General features: G+C 43.8%; 3 protein-coding genes across 3 annotated transcripts; 2 read left to right on the plus strand and 1 right to left on the minus strand.

Moving 5' to 3' along the window:
• Positions 1–167: 167 nt before the first annotated feature.
• Positions 168–2,431, plus strand: EAF02_008250 (uncharacterized protein; the record flags this gene model as incomplete). The annotated part of the gene is made up of 2 exons (XM_038904298.1): positions 168–1,720; positions 1,840–2,431. The coding sequence occupies 2 exons, from the start codon at positions 168–170 to the stop codon at positions 2,429–2,431; spliced, it is 2,145 nt and encodes a 714-aa protein (XP_038756020.1).
• A 6,077-nt stretch (positions 2,432–8,508) lies between these two features.
• Positions 8,509–10,399, plus strand: EAF02_008251 (uncharacterized protein; the record flags this gene model as incomplete). The annotated part of the gene is made up of 8 exons (XM_038904299.1): positions 8,509–8,616; positions 8,668–8,803; positions 8,853–9,034; positions 9,086–9,125; positions 9,179–9,246; positions 9,302–9,684; positions 9,742–9,809; positions 9,864–10,399. The coding sequence occupies 8 exons, from the start codon at positions 8,509–8,511 to the stop codon at positions 10,397–10,399; spliced, it is 1,521 nt and encodes a 506-aa protein (XP_038756021.1).
• A 504-nt stretch (positions 10,400–10,903) lies between these two features.
• EAF02_008252 (uncharacterized protein) lies at positions 10,904–19,314 on the minus strand. Its single transcript, XM_038904300.1, has 5 exons — positions 18,738–19,314; positions 18,061–18,538; positions 17,813–18,040; positions 12,244–17,586; positions 10,904–12,193 (listed from the first exon to the last, which is right to left on the minus strand). Exons 1-5 carry the CDS (start codon positions 18,890–18,892, stop codon positions 11,990–11,992), a joined length of 6,408 nt encoding a protein of 2,135 aa, XP_038756022.1. The 5' UTR covers positions 18,893–19,314; the 3' UTR covers positions 10,904–11,989.
• Positions 19,315–21,282: the final 1,968 nt, after the last annotated feature.

A 21,282-nucleotide genomic window follows, 5' to 3' on the forward strand; every position in this document is an offset into this window, starting at 1 on the left:
CTCAAAGTATCTTCTTTAGCCTCGTGTCAAGAGGAGTTTGAGATTTCGCGACCCTTTATTCATTTTTATTTCCTCCCTAATATCCAGTTTTGTTCGCCCCCTAGCTGGATTGTTACTTCGCATCCTCATAACTTGTCAGCACACACAACAGAAGACAAGCAGACATCATGTCAGATGAACTCGATTACCTGCAGGACGGCTTTGAGCCAACTGCCCTTACAATGGCTCGAATCCGCTCTATTCTAGTCACACATAATATCGATTATCCATCCAGTGCGAAGAAAGCGCAACTCGTCGAAATCTTCAACCAGGATTTAAGACCACAGGCACGAAAGATATTGAACGAAAGAGCGCGTGCGAAGAGGACGAGTCGAGGAATCGTCGATGCGGAATCGTCACAAGAGAGCAGTACTCAGGAAAGTACAGTAGAAAGCCCACGGGAAAGTGATGTTATCCTGCCACCACCGCGGACACGAGTTGTGAGACAATCTCCTGCAAAAGTTAGAGCATCGGTGGATATTAGCGATGATGAACCAGCCTACAGGAATACCAGGAGATCAACTAGGTCTATCAGCCCAGTAAAGAGAATGCCTAGAGCTAGTAGTCCTGTGAAAAAGACACCAAAACCAAGCGTCAAACATCCCAGGCAGGAGGAGGAGACTCTTTCAGACGATGACGATGTCCCGCAGACTGTGAGAAAATCGAGAAAAAGCACAACAGTTCAAACGCCGATGGTCGGGGCAAGTGACAGTTTAGATGGAGTGGTACAAAAGAAAGACTCGCGGAGAGAAAGCAATTTCACCCACGACAATCCCTTTCAAAGGGGCTCGCCACCTAGAATTCCCATATCAAGTCATGACAGTAAGAGAAAGAGCATGGGCGGGAGTGCTATGAAGGAAATGGAAAAACGAAGGAGTTCGATTTCGAGAAGACGCACGGTGACCCCACAGGCGGCTAATGTTGGAATACGCCCACCGACTTCTTCCACTTTCGAAATTCCTGTTAGTAGCCTCGATGGCCTGAAGGATTATGATGAGAATGGAGTTGAGATTAGTGAGGATTTTACTCCAGAGGCACAATTCGAACTCGAGCGTGAGCAACAGAGAGGGCGCACTACAGTTCAACCCCGACGAAAAGCATCAAACGGCGTCAGCATGAGTGGACCTATTTGGATGATTCTTCTTACATTGCTTGGTGGCTATGCTACTTGGTACAGGCAAGAGAAAATCGCCGTAGGCTTCTGTGGAGTAGGTAGAGAAGCGCATTCGATAATACCCGTCAGACCAGACCTTCCGGATTGGGTACAAGTGCTCGCCGAACCGCAGTGCGATTGGTGTCCACAGCATGCTTATTGTAATGCCAACTATGAAGTTCAGTGCGACCAAGATTTTATCCTCAAGCATCATCCTCTCTCATTGGGTGGATTCTTACCGCTTCCACCAACTTGTGAGCCTGATGGAGAAAAGCAAAGGCGTGTCAAAGCTGTCGCGGACCGCGCTGTTGAGGAATTGAGAGAGAGAAGAGCAAAATGGGAATGCGGTGATTTGACAGATGAATCTGGTGCACCCGAACCGACTGTTGAGATAGATGCCGAACATTTAAAGAAAGAAGTTAGCCAAAAGAGGAGAAAGGGCATGGGAGAAGCTGAGTTTGAAGAATTATGGCTTGGTGCCATCGGAGAGATCAAAGGGAGAGATGAGATAGTCGTTGGTGCTGAAGGGTAAGTTTTGAATTCCTTTCCTTTTAATCCTTGTCACTGTTTGCACATGTATTCTTCCTTTTACTACAATATCTTCTGACACTCGGTTCACTAATCAGGGTTAAACGTCCCCGTTGTAGATCAAACACCCTCGCAAGTACCTCACTCGCCCGTCTCCCCCTCGTCTGCGCCGTCAAGCGATCCTTCAGACACACATTGGCAAGATATTATCTCGAAATTGGATCTCTAGTTCTAGCCTTTATCCTCTTCCTCTACGCCCGTTCATCGATTCTCAGTCATACAGCTACGAAAGCCGCAATTCCTGCTTTGGTCTCACTTACTCTTCAACGTCTCGCTACTCAAGCATCCCTTCACGCATCCGATCCAGATGGATTCAAGGACGGTTGGATCAGTATAGGGCAATTAAGAGATGATGTTCTCCGCGACGAACATAGTTTGAAGAAACGAGAACAAATCTGGACAAAAGTTAAGAAAGTAGTGGAGATGAATTCAAATATTAGATCTATGCAAAGGGAGAGTCAAAATGGTGAGATCTCAAGAGTCTGGGAGTGGATCGGCGCGTTGGAGGATGTGGATGGTAGTGTTAGGAGGAGGAAAAGTGGGAGAGGGGGTTGGAGTACGCCTGGGAGGGAGAGAGATGATAGAGAGGAATTGGAAAATACAATTACGCCGAGGTGGGACGAACCAGGTTCGAAGGGTGTTTATGCTTGAGGTGGGAGAGTATTTATTAGGAGACTTGCTTTTCATTCAATTCAGAAAAACAAACAAATTTGTTTACATTTCGTTCTTCAATATTGATATGATATCCAGATGTTCTTTTTGATTTGGGGATTTGGGATTGTAAGGACTGGTGAGCGTGATGATTGTATGATGTGATGAGGTGATGGGATTAACGGGCTAGTATCTGTGCCTAGAATCTTGAAGTTGAGTCTGGGAATGTTATTCATATCTATCTTGGAGACGAGACGGATATACTTTCATTTGTATGGATGCTATTGTTCGCTGGTTTTCTGGTTGGTTGGTTGGTTGAGGATTATTTATCGATTGATTGATCGATTGATTGATTGCTTTGAGCAAGCGTGTGAGTGAGTAAGGGAGGGGAATAGGAGGGAATGGGATTTAGTGTGTTATGTATTTATGGGTGCGTACCCGGTATGTATGTATGTATGTATTTGTTTATTTATGTTAGGTACCTAGTTATGTTTATGTGTGTGCATTGAATTCAAATATCCATCCCATTTAGAGAGATTGATTGATTGATTGATTGATTCATCGATGTATAGATCAATCGATAACTAGGTAGGTAGGTAGGTAGGTATCCTAGGTAGCTTTATGGTGAGATGGTAGGTAGGCAGTAATGTGATATGATATGATGTGGTGTATTTAACCCAGACTCCCTTCCAACATTCTTTCTTGTTCTGATTTCTTGTTCTGATTTTGGGTTGTGAGGAGGGGAGAAGAAGAGGAGAGAAGGAGAGAATAAAAGGAGAGGAGAGAAAAAGGGTTGGTATTAAGTAGTTGGAGTGGAGAGGGAAATTTCATATGCGCAGTTGTGTGGGAGATTTGTTTAGAATAACTTTTGTTTGATTTTATTCTACCTACCTACCTACCTACCTACCTACCTACCTACATAGCTATCCACCTTATTAAAATTGAAGTTAAAGTAATTCGTGATTCGTGATATAATACGATGTGATGATGTGTGATGAAACTTCTCCACACGAGAGCAATACCCAGAGTATACATACATACATACTACCGAGAGGGAGGGATACATGCAATTTCAAAAACGACTCGAAAATATCTCTGGAAAGCTTTGGTTCGGATGGATGGCTTGAGAAACTTTTGTAATGATTTCCTTCTCGAGGTCCTTCAAGATTGGAGAATATTTAACTAGCTCGGTAGGTAAAGAGATGATTTTGATATGTTGAAGGATTGAAGGATTGAAGAATGGGTTGGTTGTGGAATTGGATGGTGATGAGTGGTTTGGTGGTTTGGGTATTTACTTATTGGTGGAGGTGTTAGATTGATGTTTTGTTTTGTTAGGATGGTGAGATTATTTTCGGAGACGGGGGGAAGATGAATTGATGGGACGGGATGGGATGAGCTGGAGTATGTTCATTTTTGTTGGTGTGATGTGAAGTCACGTGACGTGATGTTGATTTCGCATATACACCCACCCACTCACTCACCCTCCATTTGCCAACTTTGTGTAGAGAAGTTATGATGTCTGAGGCGCAAATAATAGTGAAAAATCCGACCAAATATATCTATCATATGGCGTTAAAAATGTGGAATGAGATACCTACCTAGTACCTACCTACCTACCTATTTTATAATGCGACAATCCAGAATTCAATATCAGAAACTCCCTCGCACCCTCCTCCCCCCCCCCTCCCAAAAAAAAATAGAAACCTCTCCTCACTCTCTCGCTTCCCCATCTCCATCCTTTCTCTACCGTACAACGCGCGCCCGCTCCACTTATCCCACCACCTACTCCTCGACCTCCAAAAATGCAAAACCTACTGAGCGCGACTTCTCGCGCTATAGGGGAAAACCGGCGCCGCCGGTTTTTTGGATTAGTAGCAACATCCCACACGCGCCCACACCCGAGATCGATGCGGGATTGGATGGTATATTCTTGCTTCACTGGGCGAACTGACTTGAGCGAGTGGGGTAGACCACTCTGCCAGTTGGTGAGATGTTGTGGTGGAAGATGTATTGTTTGAGTATATGTTTGTGTGTTTAGCGAGAGGTGGTGAATATGGATGATATGGGTAGGTAAATGGATTGGGCGAATGAGTGAATGTGGTGGGTAGGATGCGGCTGTATTGTGAATGTGTGAAGTTGGGTGTTTGGAAGACTAGTAGATATTGCAATCTGGGAATGTTAGTATTGTAAATGAATCATTGACTCTATCAATTACCATTGTTGCAGTTAGGATTGTCGAGTGGCAAACCTTATGGCTCTCAATTTGGTTGTTGAGTTTACCATCATCATCTTTGACTTCTTTGTACTTCGACTACACTTGTAATACCATCAGCATCAACGTCGTCAATGTTTATGAATACTTTTTCTGTGCTATCTTGGTTGTAAAGTCCAAAAAAGCATAGTGATAGCGCGGTATGAACCGATGACGACCGTCGTGGTCGAGGTCGTAAGCACTGATAAACGGAAAGACCATTCCTGTCTCAACCCCCCGATGAGAACGCATGAAAAAACTAGCACGAATCCCCAGTAATTCGGTAGCTCCCATATACTACTTATCTTTGTGGCGGTTGAAGCTATGACATAGGTACTAGACAATCCATACCTTGGAGATTCATGCCACAATCCGGGGAAGATTTTGGTCCAGTTTCGAATTGATTGATTTGATGTCTCCATCAGTATCTTCAAATGACAAATGTCAAGCTTTCTTTCTGACGCTCTGGAGGCGCCAAAACTTTCAATGAGCACGGAACAAGTGTTTAACGTGTGCTCGGGCGTCGTTTGTGATATACCGTTAAGCCGAGGCAATATCTGCCGGAGCATTCCAACAACATGTGTTGTGATGTCAACATGTGTGTTTTAATAGTTTTCGCATGCCTTGACCACCTTTGTAGACCACACACTCAAGTTGCAGGGCAGAGTGAGATACTTCAACATGTGTGCTGTTAGAGTAGATCGACTTTTTCCTTGGGTCTGGTTCGGTCCGAGGGTTTTGAGAAGAAAGCACAAGCAAACAGTGGCGGTTTTCTTTGGCAACTGTTCTGTATATGCATGTGGATATTGAAGCACTGACTCGATATCTATCGGCTCACTTGATGTCCGGCAGATAGTCAGATAGTTATCATGTGTTCAAATTGTAATGACGCTTTCATCTCTCGATACCCTTATTCAGACATGATGATCACATCGCAGGGCTATGAGAGTTGACCAGTCTCAATATTCATTTAGAAAATGTGGAATATCATTGAAGATCTGACTTATGCTAGAGTTAATGAAATGAAAACTAGGTTTGTTCAAGCGGATCAGATATTCGGAAGTATCCGAGATCAATATGTTGTACAGTAAAAACCTCTCCATAAGGATCCCCCCTATAAGGATAACCTCTTTATAAGGATATATTTTTCGGTCCCAAAAATTTTCAGGGCTAAAAAAGGCCTATATCCTTAGAACCTCTTTATTAGGATATCCTTATATTTTTCGGTCCCAGGATCACGTGCATATCCTTATTGGACCAGTAGAATCATCAGGATTAGCTATCACATGATAAATATACTGGGGTTTTCAAGAGATTCAATCGAAACTCTAAAAAATGTCACGGAAATGGCCCGATCGGGACTAATCGGAAGGAAATTACTACTATATCGGGATTAAGCGGGACCTCTATACAAGGATACCTCTATATATCCTTAAAAAAGACTACAAAAACCGGTATCCTTATGGAGAGGTTTTACTGTAATTGTGATAGTTGAGAACGTGCGTCTAATTATCTAGACTTTCATGAGAACATGCGGGGTCGAATTATTGCTTTTGCCAACTTTACGTGCGGTGTGAGGCACGTGGAATGATGGTATATCTGCCGGCATTGTGACGAAGATCAATGGCGATCCAACAGGGGAGAGCGATGATCTTTAAGATATCACCGAAATTCTTTATGATAAATCTGGGAATAGTATCAGTTTTCCGATGCCAGTATTGACATTCGAGTAAGGTAAGACATATATGTGAGCGAGCGAGCGAGCTAAAGAACCGTGGCATTTTACACGTGAATAGTGGCACATGTCAATTATGACTGAACAATGTGGCAAAAGCTTAAGGTACACACATCTTCCGGTGTTTTCGGGGTTTCATCCATATTCAATTCAGTTCAATCTAATTCAATCGTCGGTTCAGTTGGTTGTGGAAATTTACAGCGAGCGGTTTGCTGTCAAACGGGAAATTGGAAATTAGAAGAAATCTGGCTCTGCAAGGAACGGAAAGGAACAACAATTCTTGACGAGTAGAAATCTTTAGATGATTACTCTATAATTTGCTGGATACATTCTGCTTACTATTTTGACCAGGACTCCCCAGATGATCGAAGTTCGGAAACACTCAAAAACCTCCTTATTACGGATACTTTCGCACTGCGAGACTGGATCCATGATTCACTTGGTATTGTTACGCTGTGAGGGTGAACATCCCTTCTCCCACCCCCCCCCCCCCCCCCCCCCCCACTCCCCTGATTTCTCTCATAGAATCTCGTCCCGCGTCTTTCGTTCCTGTCCCTTGTTCCTGAAAATTAACGACAGCCATTTCGATATCGACATCCAATAGACCTAGACGGAGTAGAATTCGTGTCTCATTCCGATTTCGCACGACGATATGCATCAACTTGTGCTATCATCGTTGTACGATTCAGGGCGACAAACAAGCTCTCGTCTAACCGATAGTGGTAACTTTCCGGAAGTTAATTTTGAGTTTTCTTGATCGTACGACGGTTTCGATTTTTATAACGTTATCGACGTTTAAACTTCACAACACTACCACGCAAAAGAAAACTGATGTCGGTAGGTACTAGGTAGACTGTTGGATAAAGTCAAAATTGATGCAACGTAAGATTACACCATATATCTATTATGTGGCTTCCATACTGCATGCAGCCACGCAGTCACACCCTTTTCTGTCTAAAACTCCTAGCGAGTCACTTTATCTCATATATTACTTAGCACGGATTACATCTGACTCGAAACAAATAGAGTACCGGAAGAAGTTTGCGGTACAAGTATCTGCGAGTCTGCGTATCGTAATCGGCTATGTGGACCGATTAGACACTAAGGCTAGCCATCATCATCATTGTTATTTTCAGGCTTCATCCTCAAATATTGCAGCATTTAGCTCGATGTTAACTCCCGAAGACATCTTCATTGATTCGTTTTCTACGCTAGCATGATTTTCCGATATAACTCCACGAGTGATGATGATATACAACCCTTCGGTATCTACTTGGTAGAATCGACGCCACTCATTCCCCATACTTAATTGATATTAGTCTCGTACGCGAACTCGCTATGGATACAAGCTAGACTACTCGGGTATAGCAAGCTCATGCCTTATGCGGCATCCTTCCGGAAGAATGGCATATTGTTCGCAAGTCAGCCCGTCTTGCGGGAGATAAGGGTTTCCATTGGTTCTCGAAAGGTCCCGAGCGGAAGGAAATTTGCTCGAGCACGCCAGCATATCCCCACTTGCCAAATTTTCTCAGTGGACCACAACTACCCAGTCCAGCCCGTAGGTCAATATTCCGTCAGGATCAAAACTACACTGCATCGAGGACTGCAGTGCATGCCACAATCTGCCGAAATGGTCCAAGATTGTGAAGTCCCGTCAGAGCTGTTGAGGTTCATTGTAATATGTTTCGTGTCAGAGACTAAAATAATCGCCCCCCTGTGGTTCATTGATACCACCATATCAAGCTAGTGAAACCGTGCCCTGCGACAAGATGCACCCCAAATTTTAAGTTTAGCGGGATGAACTGCAATACACAGTCTTCTCATATCGAGGGCCTTTCCCACTATCCACTGCTAGTGTCTTGTATAGTGGTTCGGCATCAGCAAAATGTACTCTTAACTTACACTCAACTTACTCTTGTCAACAAAGATCATCCCGATTATCAATCTCTCGAGCTTTCTCTTCCTACATTGATCGACACTCTAGACAATGGAGAAGATGCAAGTTTGACAACATATGGTGAAAAGAAATTGCTATATGTAAAACCTATCCCGGTTCATGAACGTTGTTCATCGACGATATCCGAAGTCAACATGAGAGTCTTTGCTTGGTTATCCTTACTGTGCGCTGTGCTGCCAGTCAACATCGTTGCCGCATCATTGTCAATAACTGACGTTGTTGAAGCTCTTCCTTCATGTGCTGTATGTTATGGATATTCTTGAAACTTCTAACATGAACTGACATCACGTTAGCTCACTTGTCTTACCACGGCTCTTGCAAATTCGACTTGCTCTCCTACCGATCAACAATGTATTTGTACGAATGTTCCTCTAAACACAGAAGTTAACATTTGTGTAATGGAGGAATGCACTATCAAAGAAGCACTTAGTAAGTTACAATCAGTTGCTATAACAATTCTATTTCTGATGACTTCTAGGTACCAAAAATGTTACGTCCGTCGCCTGCAATGCACCAGTCAGGGATAAGAGGGATTTATACAACTGGATATCCAACTCATTCGTCGTTGCTTCCTGGATAGCATACCTTCTGAGGATTGCTTCAAGATTCACCTCTGATACTCGACTCTGGTGGGATGACTATGTTGCGACTTTTGTTATGGTTAGTTTGGCATGATTGAATATGATAGAAGCATAGCTGATTCTATAATAGATTGTTGGTTTGCTACAAGCTATTATCAACGTTCAAGGCCGTGAGTTTTCCTGAGACCAAGACATATCATCACACATACTTACTGAGAAATAGTTACCGGCAACGGACTGGGAAAAGATATCTGGACATTAAGTTTCAACAACATCAGTGACATGATTCGTGTGAGTAATGCTACGACTTGAACACACTTTACGATTTGAAACTGACCAATTGCAGTGGTTATACGCAGCCGAAATCCTGTATTTTGCCCAAGTCAACTTCATCAAAATCTCGATCCTTTTCTTCTTCCTTCGTCTCTTCCCCGACCGCAAGATACGTTGGACAATCTGGGGTACAATCATCGCGAACCTCCTAATATTCATAATAATCGACTTACTAGCCGCCTTACAATGCCGTCCAATCAGTTTCTACTGGAAAAGATGGGATGGTGAACATTCTGGAAAGTGTCTGAATATCAATGCACTGGCATTTTCAGGTGCCGGTATCAGTATTGTAATGGATATCTGGATGTTGATACTTCCCTTGACACAACTTTACGATCTTAATTTGCATTGGAAAAAGAAGATTGGTGTAGCTGCTATGTTGAGTATTGGTATTATGTAAGTATAAACTCTTTACTCATTGATACCGTGTAACATCATGCTAACTATTTCTAGTGTGACGGTCGTCAGTATCCTTCGTTTGCAATCCCTCATCGTCTTTGCAAATACTCAAAATCCCACATGTAATTCTCCCTGCTTCCCCTGTCCCAAACTCCAAAGCTAATCCATCCACCAAGGGGACTACTTCCAACTAGGCTACTGGTGCACAATCGAGATCTGCACCGGAATCATCTGTTCCAGCATGCCCGCCATCCGACTCCTCCTCGTCTGCATCTTCCCCCGCATCGCAGGCACCACGCACAATTCTTCCAACCACTCCAAATCGCTCGGCTACGATCCCAGCCGCCGACGCTCCAGCGTTCCCAAACTCGCTTCAAAAAACTCCTTCATAAACGGGAGACGCGACTCGTATGCGACGAACCAGGGCATCACAATGAAGAAAACATTCGATGTGAGTTCAAGCCATAGGGGCATGGGATTCGACAAAGAAATCGAAGAGGAAGACGGCACGGAACTGGTCAGCAGACAGGCAACCAGGAGTGAAGCGGGAACGGGGGATGCGGAGCGCGGGCTAGAAAATACACAGAGTTACGAGAGTAGGGAAGATGGAGAACATTTGAGTCCGCCGCACGAGCAGAACTCGCGGTCGAGTAGCGCGAGGAGTATAAATGAGGGCATGTTAATGAGTTCTAGGAGCCCGGGTTGGGTTTAATGTATACCCATGTACTCTTTTGTGTTTTTTTAATGACCAAATGAATGAATATGTAAAATTTAAAATTTATGAGTGGAGAGACGCAGTGTTCTGAAATATCGAAATGAATATGTGTAATTGTATGGGTATACGCAGTACTCATCGATCCTACTATACATAGGATCAGCTCACCGGGAGGTGATGTGACAAGATTCCAGATTCGTCAGACCCGCACAATCCTGGCGAAGTCAACAATAATCCCTCAAGACTTCTCGTCTCAAGTTACTTACTTGACTTACTATACATACCTAGGTACCTACCCATCCACCTATCCACCTACCAATCAAATCTCTGATTTTCTCTTCCCCAGAACAGAAACCCATTTATATACCTTCCACCCTTCAACTAACAATCTATACATACCTACCATATCCCAAAACATCAATCCCAAAATCAAAAGTCACCAATTACAACATCCCCGCCAAATCTTTTCATTTCTTACCTACCTACCTATCAAAACATTCAATTCTTTCTCAAAGAAATCTATCACACATTCATATTTTAAATTTCAAATTTCAAATCACATAAACACAATTTCACACATATCATCAAAAAACAAAATCAGATCAACCACAATACCCGAATCAAAATATGTGTTTCATATAATTTCTCTCTTCTTCTCTTCCTCTCCCTTGCAATTCCCAGCCTTTCTCCCCTATCCTCATCCATTCCATTCTCACCCACACCACGCCGCCCCGCGCCCCGCCCAGTCTACAAATCTCCGGATCAAAAACAGTCCAAACATGCCACGCTCGCCTGCTCGCTTAACATTTGTATATACCCTTCAATCCACCAATTCAATCCGATGATATAAATTCTCAGTTTCGTACCAAAGAAATCCGAGTCATCAAGTCATAATGTTATTCCGGTTCCTTCTTTTTCCTGCTTCCTTTTCCCTTCAAGGGAGCAAGTTCTCCTATAAACTCGTGCCTTCCACTTCCATTCATTTCTGCCACCCTCTAGTATAATCGAGATCTAAGACGCAGTCCTTGTGATGATCTCATGCACACGGTGCAGACCCAAAGCCGTCGATCCTTCCTCCCTTCCTTCCTTTCCCGTGATCTTCCCATCCATTCATATCACCACACCCATCCAAATATATTCCCTTCCAATTGATTCCAATTCGATAACGAAACTTAAAAGTATATATCAAAATAATGATAAGTAAACACAAAAAACGCATGCCCCGTTCAAGGGCCCGACCCAACAAACAACCAACAAATATATATAGACTGAACTCCCATCTCCAATCCCACCTTATCCTTTTAAATCCATATATAAACCTAGCCGCTAATGCCTATGCCCAATGACCCAAAAAGTCAAGAGAGTCACCGTGTAAAAGTAGATGACTAAACAATTCCACTATACCATCGCAGTTCTGTCCCCAAATAAAAGTATACTAAAAAAGTGAATAAGAAAACAGTTAAAAAATGCTGTACATGGTGTTTAGGTAATCTATACACTGTGCTACCCGAGTTAAATTTGTCAAGTCGTATTGCTCAATAGACGATTGTTATACCAATATAAGAAAGAGATTTTGGGTGACTTTGATTACACGGTTTCGAAGTCATCCTCAGATTCGTATACCGAGGGCGGTTCCAACGGACCGTACCTAGCTCTATATTGCTGTAATTCTCGCAGGTCAGCTGCAAGACCTTCCATAACGTCTGCCATTGGTGCACGTAATTGGTCGAGGTCGGAGATAGCTATTTGACCAAGCGCCAAATGACGCGTAGCGATTGCAGTAATGCAGGTCTATGATAGTTAGTGGGAATACTATAACAACAAGTTGTTGGGAAAATTACCTCGATCCTTGAGACTTGATGAGTTAAGAAGTTTAGCAAGAAGCGATCAGTCACCTCTCCGCCTCTGTTTTTCATCTTCTCAAGCATTGCTGTTTCAGGAGGTTGCAAAGGTTCCCCACGAGGTTCCTCCAGAGTTGAGCACAACATCTCTAACCTTAGACTGAGCTTCCAGATATCCCAAACATGGGCCGGATCAATGGTCAATTCCGAATCAGGAGCAAGAGTGGCAGGCTCCTCCGCAATGACGGCTGCCTCCCCTTCCAGGGATCTTTGGGAGTGAATTCGGCCAGCAAGTGAATGTGGATACATGAGGTAGATGTACTCGGGATTTTCTAATCCTTTGAGCTTTCTTTCTCCCATGTCTTTGACCTCAAAGCCTTGACTGCTTAGGGAGCGAAGCTCACGACGAATTGATTGACTGATAAGATCGCTGTCGAAAGCATCTTCTGAGCCGGTAGACCCAGAGCGGTCACTTTCACTGTATGTCTCTAAGCATCGTTGAATCTCAGAGATAAAATCAGCTGATACAGTGATTTGACCACCATCGGCAACGGCAGAAATACGAGCTGCTCGATTGACCATAGGACCGAAATAGTCCATACGTCTCGTTACTGGATCATTCTCGCACACTGGTCGACCCCAATGAGCGCCCATCCTGACGCTCAGACCCTTGAAAATCAGATTTTGATTGCTGTCATAAACTTCATGCCCCATGTGACTCGTTATAACTTCGGCAGGCCAATTAACTTCAAGTAATGCTGCTTGAACAGCAAAACACCAAAGGAGAGCAGATGTCGCGGTAGGGAATGATACCATAAAAGCATCTCCTTCTGTTTTGACCTCATAACCACCAATGATGCGCAATTGACGGCGCATGACCTCATTATGGAGTCTGATTGCAGATCGCATGGCGTTGGGATATGTTTCCCAAAGTGCGGTAGAGCTCTTGATATCTGTGAAGACAATACCAATGTCGCCCACAGGCGCTTGAACTTCTTGTTTTAGTCTTCGGAGCGATGAATCTTCGATATCATTGATCTTCTTCTTAGGTCTCTTTGAAGGAACATAGCCCTCGTCCATCATCATATTTGGATTAAAGGATAGACTTTGAACCCGGTGGGGTCGAATTTGAGCACGCTTCTTTAGATCACTAACACCCATCATCATGACCATAATCTTTCCAGAAGCGCCAAAGGCGATGGCAAGATCTCGAAGTCTTTGTGCAGCTCTCATGAGGTCATGCTTTTCATACCGGGCGATATCAACCACAAGTTCAGGGGATAAATACTCCCACAGCTCTCTTGAAGCAATTAGTACCATCTCGTCCTGCTCTTTGATAGTGACATGCGTCACATGAGGTGCAGCTTGAACGGCTGGCAGTAGATGGACATAGCCGAATGCACGGGAGACCTCGAGAACATCGTTCAACTTTCCTTGCTTGGAGACCCACCCACCTGCATCTCGGATGCGTTGTCTTTCGTTTGGCTCGGCGGGGTCATGCTTTCGGGTTAGAATTCGATGACCGTCCTTTTCATGAATGAGCATGGCTTGAGCATCTCCAACATTGGCGACGTAAAGCTCGGATTGTTGCAAGAACATGATAGTAGCTACACCACCAGAGGTAAGATCGTCTTGTGCGAGAACTGCGGGTGTAGTGGATCCCCTTTGCGAAAGCACTGCCCTCTCTTCGTTACTCTGAGCTGCAGCGGTAGCTAAGTCTTTGTTGAGTGACAAGAAAGCCCGTCTAAGCGCGTCTTTGGGGGTCTCATTATTGAGAGCGTTCAGTCTTTTCAATTCATCGCTAAAAATGTGACCGAAATTTTCATGGAGGTATTTTGCAATTCTCGAACCTCTATTTGACGATATCGCACCATCAAACATTCCCAAAAGGGTTTCTGTCTCAGTAGAATTAAAGCGAGGCACAACCATATCGATGATAGATAAGTGTGAATCGTTACCCAGACTGTCTGCCATTCCATAAGCCAGCTGTCCTGCAAGAGAGCCTGAAGTACGAACTCTTCGGTCTTCGGTCTGATCGGGAATAGATGGGATAGTTAAAGTTACATCCATGAGGCCTAAGATTCGCAGAGATTGCAATGCGCTGAAATCTGTAAGATCACGCCCATCACGAGCACCCGCACTTCCCGGCAGCGAGGGCTTAATCTCTAGACGTTTATTCCCGGAAAGGTTAAGATATTTCAAGTTCGTGTTCCAATTCCAGTTCCAATCGTAGGGCCAATTTGAGACATTGTACTTCAACGAATTACTACCACAATCTAAAACGGTCAAGCGATGCGCCTTTCCAAGTTCTGCAGGTAGGGTTTGGAATTTGTTGCCGTTGATGTGCAAGACTTGCAGGAGACTGAATTCTTCAAAATCATCTGAAGGGAGTGAAGTGAGCTCGTTTCCAGATAGGTAAAGCTCAACCAATTGCGGCCAGCTCTTGATGGATCTCGATGGTATATCATTGAGATCGTTGTAAGAAAGGTTTAGAACCCGCAGTTCGCTGAGAAGAGTGAGTTCATCGAAAACATCATCGTCAAGCCCATTATCAGCCAGGTGAAGATTTCTCAGTGATCCGGCGAATGTATTAACAAGTTTTGCGGACAATCCTGAATCCTTACGTATGCTTACTGGTGGTGGGTGATTAATTGTACTTGCAGAAGTACTTCTTGACACCACTGAAGTCTTGCGTCCTCCTTTACCGTAAACTGATACGACTGATCCTTTCCTGGCATCAGGAACTGGTGAGCTACCTACGCTGAGAAGCCCACTAGACGCCTGACTTGGCCTTCTATGCCCAAAGTCCAAAGGTCCGAGCTCTTCGAAGCTTGAGTTTTGCGAATTCGGGTTAAGATTATTGTTGGCAGAACCAACGTCGCCAGGCGGTTGAGGAGGTCTTGAACCTGGTTTTGGAAAGTTCTCCAAAACGTTGGAAGAAACGTTGAGGAATTCTAACTTGTTTGCCCACCATATCTCCATGGGAAGTTTCTTGAGATTGTTTTGTCTTATATCAAGGTATCGAAGTTCTGTCAGGCACCCAAGCTCCGCTGGAAGACTACTCAACGAATTTCGGGCAATACTGAAATACTCCAATTTGCGCAATTTGCCAATCTGTGCCGGTAAAGACACAAAGTGATTTATGTCTAGTACGAGCTTATTAAGATTTGGCATCTTGTCGAAAGCAGCATCGGGGATTTGTGCCAGCTTTGCGTTCGAGAGATTGAGTGTTGTTAGGGTGGGAACGGAGTTTTTGATTTCGAATTTTGTTACAGGATTCGAATTCAATCGAAGGATTCTGATATTAGTGAATTCACATTCGCAGACGGAGACTGAATTGTGATCGGCGGAAATTTGTTCAACTTTGGGAAGGGTTGCAACGATATCGATGCTCGAAAGCAAGTTGTATCGAATATCGACTTCTTTAAGGTTCACAAGTTTTCCAAAACTTGTGGGAAGTGAACCTTTCAGACGATTGTTTGTGAAAACGAATCGTTCCAGAGCTGTAAGTTTGCCGATCTCGATTGGGAGTTCCGATATTCCGTTGAAACTCATATCCATATCGGTCAAACTCACCATATTACAAAGAAATTCTGGGAATTCTTCTAAGAAATTCGATGAGAGATTCAAAGTCCTCATCGATCTGTAAATGCCAAAGTACGAAGGCAGGCTTTTCAGTCGGTTGTTAGCGAACTTTAAACTAACAAGTCCTTGCAGTCTCGATAGCTCAGCGTGATCCAAATTTTCGATTCGATTGTTTGTGAGATCAAGCATTGTTACTCGACTGCCTCGAGTAAGACTGACTGGAAGCTTCCACGCTTCGTTGCTGCGAAATTTGATGTCTCTTAGGTTGACACACGACGAAATAAAGTCTTTGGGCACGTCCAGTGACAAGTTCCGCGATAGATCGAGCGATATCATTTCTGAAGTCTTAGAATACAATGCGATCGGAATAGTAATGAGGTTCCTTCCTGACAAGTCGACATGGCTATATTTCTGACTTTTGGGGGCAAGCCCATTGTCGTTGGAAACTGACGCATAACCTCCTTGCCTAGCCGGGAGGAAAGAGAATCTACAGAGATAACTGTTATCCTCCCTTCCTACATCTTCGATTCGATCTCCAGGCTCATATCCCGCTTGTTCTAAAAGTCGTCTTTGTATAACGAGCGGCCGTTCTCCAGGAGCAAGGATTCTTTGCAAATCATGTTTCCTCATTACAATCTGATAGTTCTCCAGATTGTCAGCTTGGTAAGTCTTTTTGTTGAGCTGAGCCACCAGTTCCGTAACAGTAGTATTAAGCGCAGTCGACAATGTGGCGAAAGTTCCGTCTACTTTGAATATTCTTATGCAATAAGGGCTCGCTTTTTCGTCTGCTTTTTGAGGAATACCTGCTTCGTCAATCTCTGGAAGTCGCGACATATTTTCATCATCGACTTTCTTGACAGCCCAGCTGTCTGGCGCATTCCAACCTAGGCCGCCTGCACTTTCAGCATCTGCCGTACCCTCATCCTCGTGTCCATTTCCATTAAAAATGTTGTTGTCGAGTGGAGTTAGAGGTGGCGGCTTTGTTAAGATGCCTTCCATATTCGATAAATTGGTATCAAGGTGGTGAATACTATCCCCACCACGATCTGATGTATCGTATGTTTGGTCTGTATCCTCTGCGCGCCCCCGACCTTTTCGAAACGGTAGCTTGGGAAAGGTGCCTTGTCGTCCAGCCGGTGGGCGAGCACTGCCATTCGTATACTGGGTTGTAAAGTTGAGCTCTGATCCAGTGATGCTTCCATCTTGGCTATATTTTGCGAGATCCGGCGATTCATATATCCTACCTGCATCTTGCCGCGAGGTTCCATTCATCGGTGTCCGACTAGGTGCTGGTGTTTCTTTCAAGCGAGACGGTGTGTGGTCTTTGTCCTTGTGCCTCTTGAATCTACCGGTCAGATTTAGAAGACTCCTTTTCGTACTATTATTGTTGTCTCTGGGTGAAGATGGAGCGTCGCCATTGCCGTTCTTGGTTGGTTGACTCCATGTACTCATGCCGCTCGGTGTTGGGCTCTTCGGTCGTTGAAGGTTAGGATTGGAAGCGTTGGCCGAAGCTGTGCCCATGGGATTATTCCGGTCCTTGAAGCGATTACCAAATGCAGATTCCTCTCTACTTATAGTCGGTCGCAAGGATCTAGTGTCATCATTGCTTCGATTACGTAGATGATGCCCAGCAAGATGATGAGATTTAGAAGACGATGAGGTTTTGGGTGGCTTATCCGAACTATCGTTTATGTAGCGTTCCCTATCGGGGCCTGAAAGGTTCTCTCGCACAGGAGCTTCTCCATACAGAGATATGTCCTATATATCCTCGTTAGCTTCATGTGCATGTTAAACACTTCAATGCATTGAAAAAGGGTCGTTATTGCCATATCATTCTCAGGAACGGATTGAGAGTCTGTAGAGAAATAAGAGCGAATTGACGAAGCGTATGATTTCATCTCAGAAGCATCGAGAGAAGAAGAAATCGTGTTGTGAAGTGAAAGGCATGAATTGAAGATTACTAGTGAAGATCGAATTTACTGACCTGGGAATTCTGATATAAAAATGGAACTACTTCGCTAGATGGTACGGGTGTTCTAGGTCGGGATCCACCTGCTGGGGATGCATCTCTATAATGTCCGTGGTCTGTGGCAGATGAATGATTTCTGTCTCGATGACTCCGCGCAAATGAATGCGATCGTGCCTCCTTTCCTTGCTGCGATGGAAGGCTCGTGTCGGAACTTGTAGGGTCCTCGCCAAAGAAACTTGTTAACTTTTGTGAAGTCCACCTACCGCTCTACTGACACTGCCTTTTGATCCAGTGCTACTTGCTGTCGTTATGCTCGCAACAGATGGTCTTCTCTCATCGCCGTCGCCAAACAATGCATCTGCAGGTGAATCGCTCGCATTTGTATTTCCCGTTACTGCAGTCCCAGGCCTTGCAACCGGCGACAACTGTGAAGCTTGCGACAATGCATCGCTCGAATCATTATAGAAACTAGTAAAGCCATTTGGTGAACCGGTTGCGCTGCCGCCATTAGACATCCAAGGGGCAATTTGATTTGAAGAAGCTATCGCTGTTGGTGGATTATGATGAATTTGAGGAATGCGCCCGCCAGAGGTTTCGAGGACTGCGAGATCACGTCGATAATTGCCGAAGTCGGCCATTCTTTGCTCCCGTGGGGATACATTAGGAGAAATAGATGAAGATGGAGATATTGTATTTCGAGGTCCGGCAGACGTCGGCGAAACTTGAGCATCAATTTCTACCCTACTGCCAGGTCAAATGCACGAAGCCGTTAGTTATGGAACAGGTTCAAAGCTTTGTTCCAGGGCTAATGAAGGGGATTTGGAATGTAAAGTACCCATGTGAGACAAACTATCAAAGACCCCGAAAAAGAAAGAAAATAACATGAACAAATAAACAATGATTTCTTTTTTTTCTATAAACTATCAATTTTTCTGCTTACCTTGATCTATCCGTCTTCACCTGCATTGGAGTTCCTCTCTTCATTGATGAACCCTGGAAGTAGCCAGGGCCTTTTATCGTATCAGTAGATTTCCAACTTCCAGTGCTCGAGCTCGTAGCAGAGCTATTACGATATGAACCATCTTTTCTGGTCATATTTGACCAGGTATATAAGTTAAAAATTGTCCATTCGCGAAGAAATTATTGGAACGATGTTGTGATGCAAAGTGGAGGGGAATATTTGTGTGCTTCTTTTTGGAGGGGTTATTGAGGGTTGAGGTGAGGTATAAGTGCGGGTGGTGTAAGTAGGTATGTATGGGTGGGTGTGTGGTGTATGGGTGTAAATATAAGTCTGTGTGGTAACTGGGGAGATGGATGTGAGATCTTATTCTGGTGGATTATTTCTAACTAGTGTTTCGTGAACGTAGACGTAAACGTGAACGAGCGAGGAGATTGAGGAAGAGATTGGAGAGGAGAGGAGGAGATCGATGTTATTAGATAGGTAGGTAGGAGGTTGGAACTTGGTTGTGGAAGTGGTGGTGGTGGTGGTGGTGGGATGAATGATGGATGATGGATGATAGGATTTGCTCTTATGTTCGTTCGGTGTTCTAATAGCCAATATGTCATGGCGGATTTGTACAATCTAGAGTAGTAGCAGAGCATGGGGTCGAGGTGTTTAAACCTATTAGGTCGTTAACTTGAGGTACTTGGGTACTTTGCTTTGCCCGCAGCCCCACAGCTCTAGTTTTTTTTTCTCTTCGTAGGAAGTGTACTTTGTTCAATGAAGCATGCTTCCCATGAGCAGGTAGTAGGTGGGTAGACAGACAGCTACTACCATAGGTATATACCTAGTACTTCTCACAACACAAAATATGAAATCAACAACATACCAGCAATCATAGTATTGATGATAACAGCAGTTCAAACACAAAGCACAAACCAAGAAACAAGAAACATCAAACAAGAGCTGAATCAGGATTAGGATCAGATATAAGTTGATGATATCAAAGACCCCTAGATGAAATGTGTAAATTGGGAATCCAGGTCGATTGAAATTAATTGTGCTGATTGATAGATACCCAGTAGTATGTTTGCTGTTTGTCTGCTTAATACCAAGACGATGATGATTACCTATTATTAGGATTGATTTTGGGTATTACGATGAGGTTGAGTATTGAGATGGTTTCGAATATCGAGGTAGTCTTGAGTCTTGAGATGGGTTTGATCATTGAGGTGGTTTTGCACATTGAAGTTCCTCCGGATTACAACAAAATATAGAACAAGTCGACGAGTATTGAATCAACCACTATTATAACAAATGTTCATAAGAATATTCCAGCATAATGTACGTTAAAATAAGCTAGATAGATAGGCGTCGAGAAATTTGCCCTGAGTAGTCGGGATGATACAAGTCATACAAAATGTATCTATTAATGCCTCCTTATTGATGGCCCTTTGCGTTGATATTGAGGGCGTGAACAGAACAGAACAGAACTCGAGTAAGAGAGCCAGCCTGCCTGCTGATACTATACAAATCTCGTTGAATATCTAGATCGGAATAACTCACACAGTAGTATAAATGATTCTTTGTTATGTCCAGAGCTCAAGCTTGAGGCTAACTATTCTAGTGAGCTTCGATATTTTGGCCACTTGATCTATGTCCATTGTATCCTTTGTAAATCTACAACCAAACACATGGGAATCTTAAAAGCGGAATACGGTGCACGATTGAGAGGAATTTCGGGTCGATTTGATTGGCGCTTAATCGTCATCTTCTTTCCTTCAATCACATAGTAATTAAACCGTGCTGCATAAAATAAGCAAATCTGCAAATCTGATCACACTGCGCTTCTTCACATGAATCAATCCTTATTCAATCAATCATCACAGCACTTGTCAAAGCTATAAAAAAAGTATGTTATTGATTCAAAGGGATCTTAAGTAGGCAAATGGGTGTGGATGAAATTCTTGGCTTCACTTCAAATTTTGAAATTAGGGTAGATCGGGGCAGTTTGATGACGGGGAGGCAAACACACTTTCGGGAATCGGAAGAGTGATTCAGAGGCATTGGGGAGCGCTGGTGCTTCACGACTAGGTGTCTGATTGTTTGTATTGCATCGCATCGCATCACATGGTTGGTGATATGCATAACTTGATCGGGAGTATCGTACTGTACATGAAGATCGATAGTCGTGTACAATCTAGATTCAGTAGCGGAGATCTCATCTAGACAGCTATCAAGAAAGCTGCACATAAGTAGAGTATAACTTATTATTGTATCTAAACAAACAAACCTCTCTAGATTTCAGTGAGGCTTTCTAACTTTCACTCAGTCTGGTATATTAGGAACCAACGTACCCATGTACCCATGCACCATGTACAAAGTCCCATCAACAGGCGAACAGATGAAGGGGCTCGGCTCGGGTATCAGAGCAGCTTGCGATAGCGGGCGCTGTAATTCCATCTCCCTTTCTTTGAAACGATCAATGACATCCCAAGTCGAATGATCTTAGACATTCAAGATCGAAATTCCGAGATATATGAAC

This window comes from Botrytis sinoallii (assembly GCF_014898435.1).
Source record: "Botrytis sinoallii strain Bc 23 chromosome Unknown BSIN_015, whole genome shotgun sequence".
NCBI classification, from domain to species: domain Eukaryota; kingdom Fungi; phylum Ascomycota; class Leotiomycetes; order Helotiales; family Sclerotiniaceae; genus Botrytis; species Botrytis sinoallii.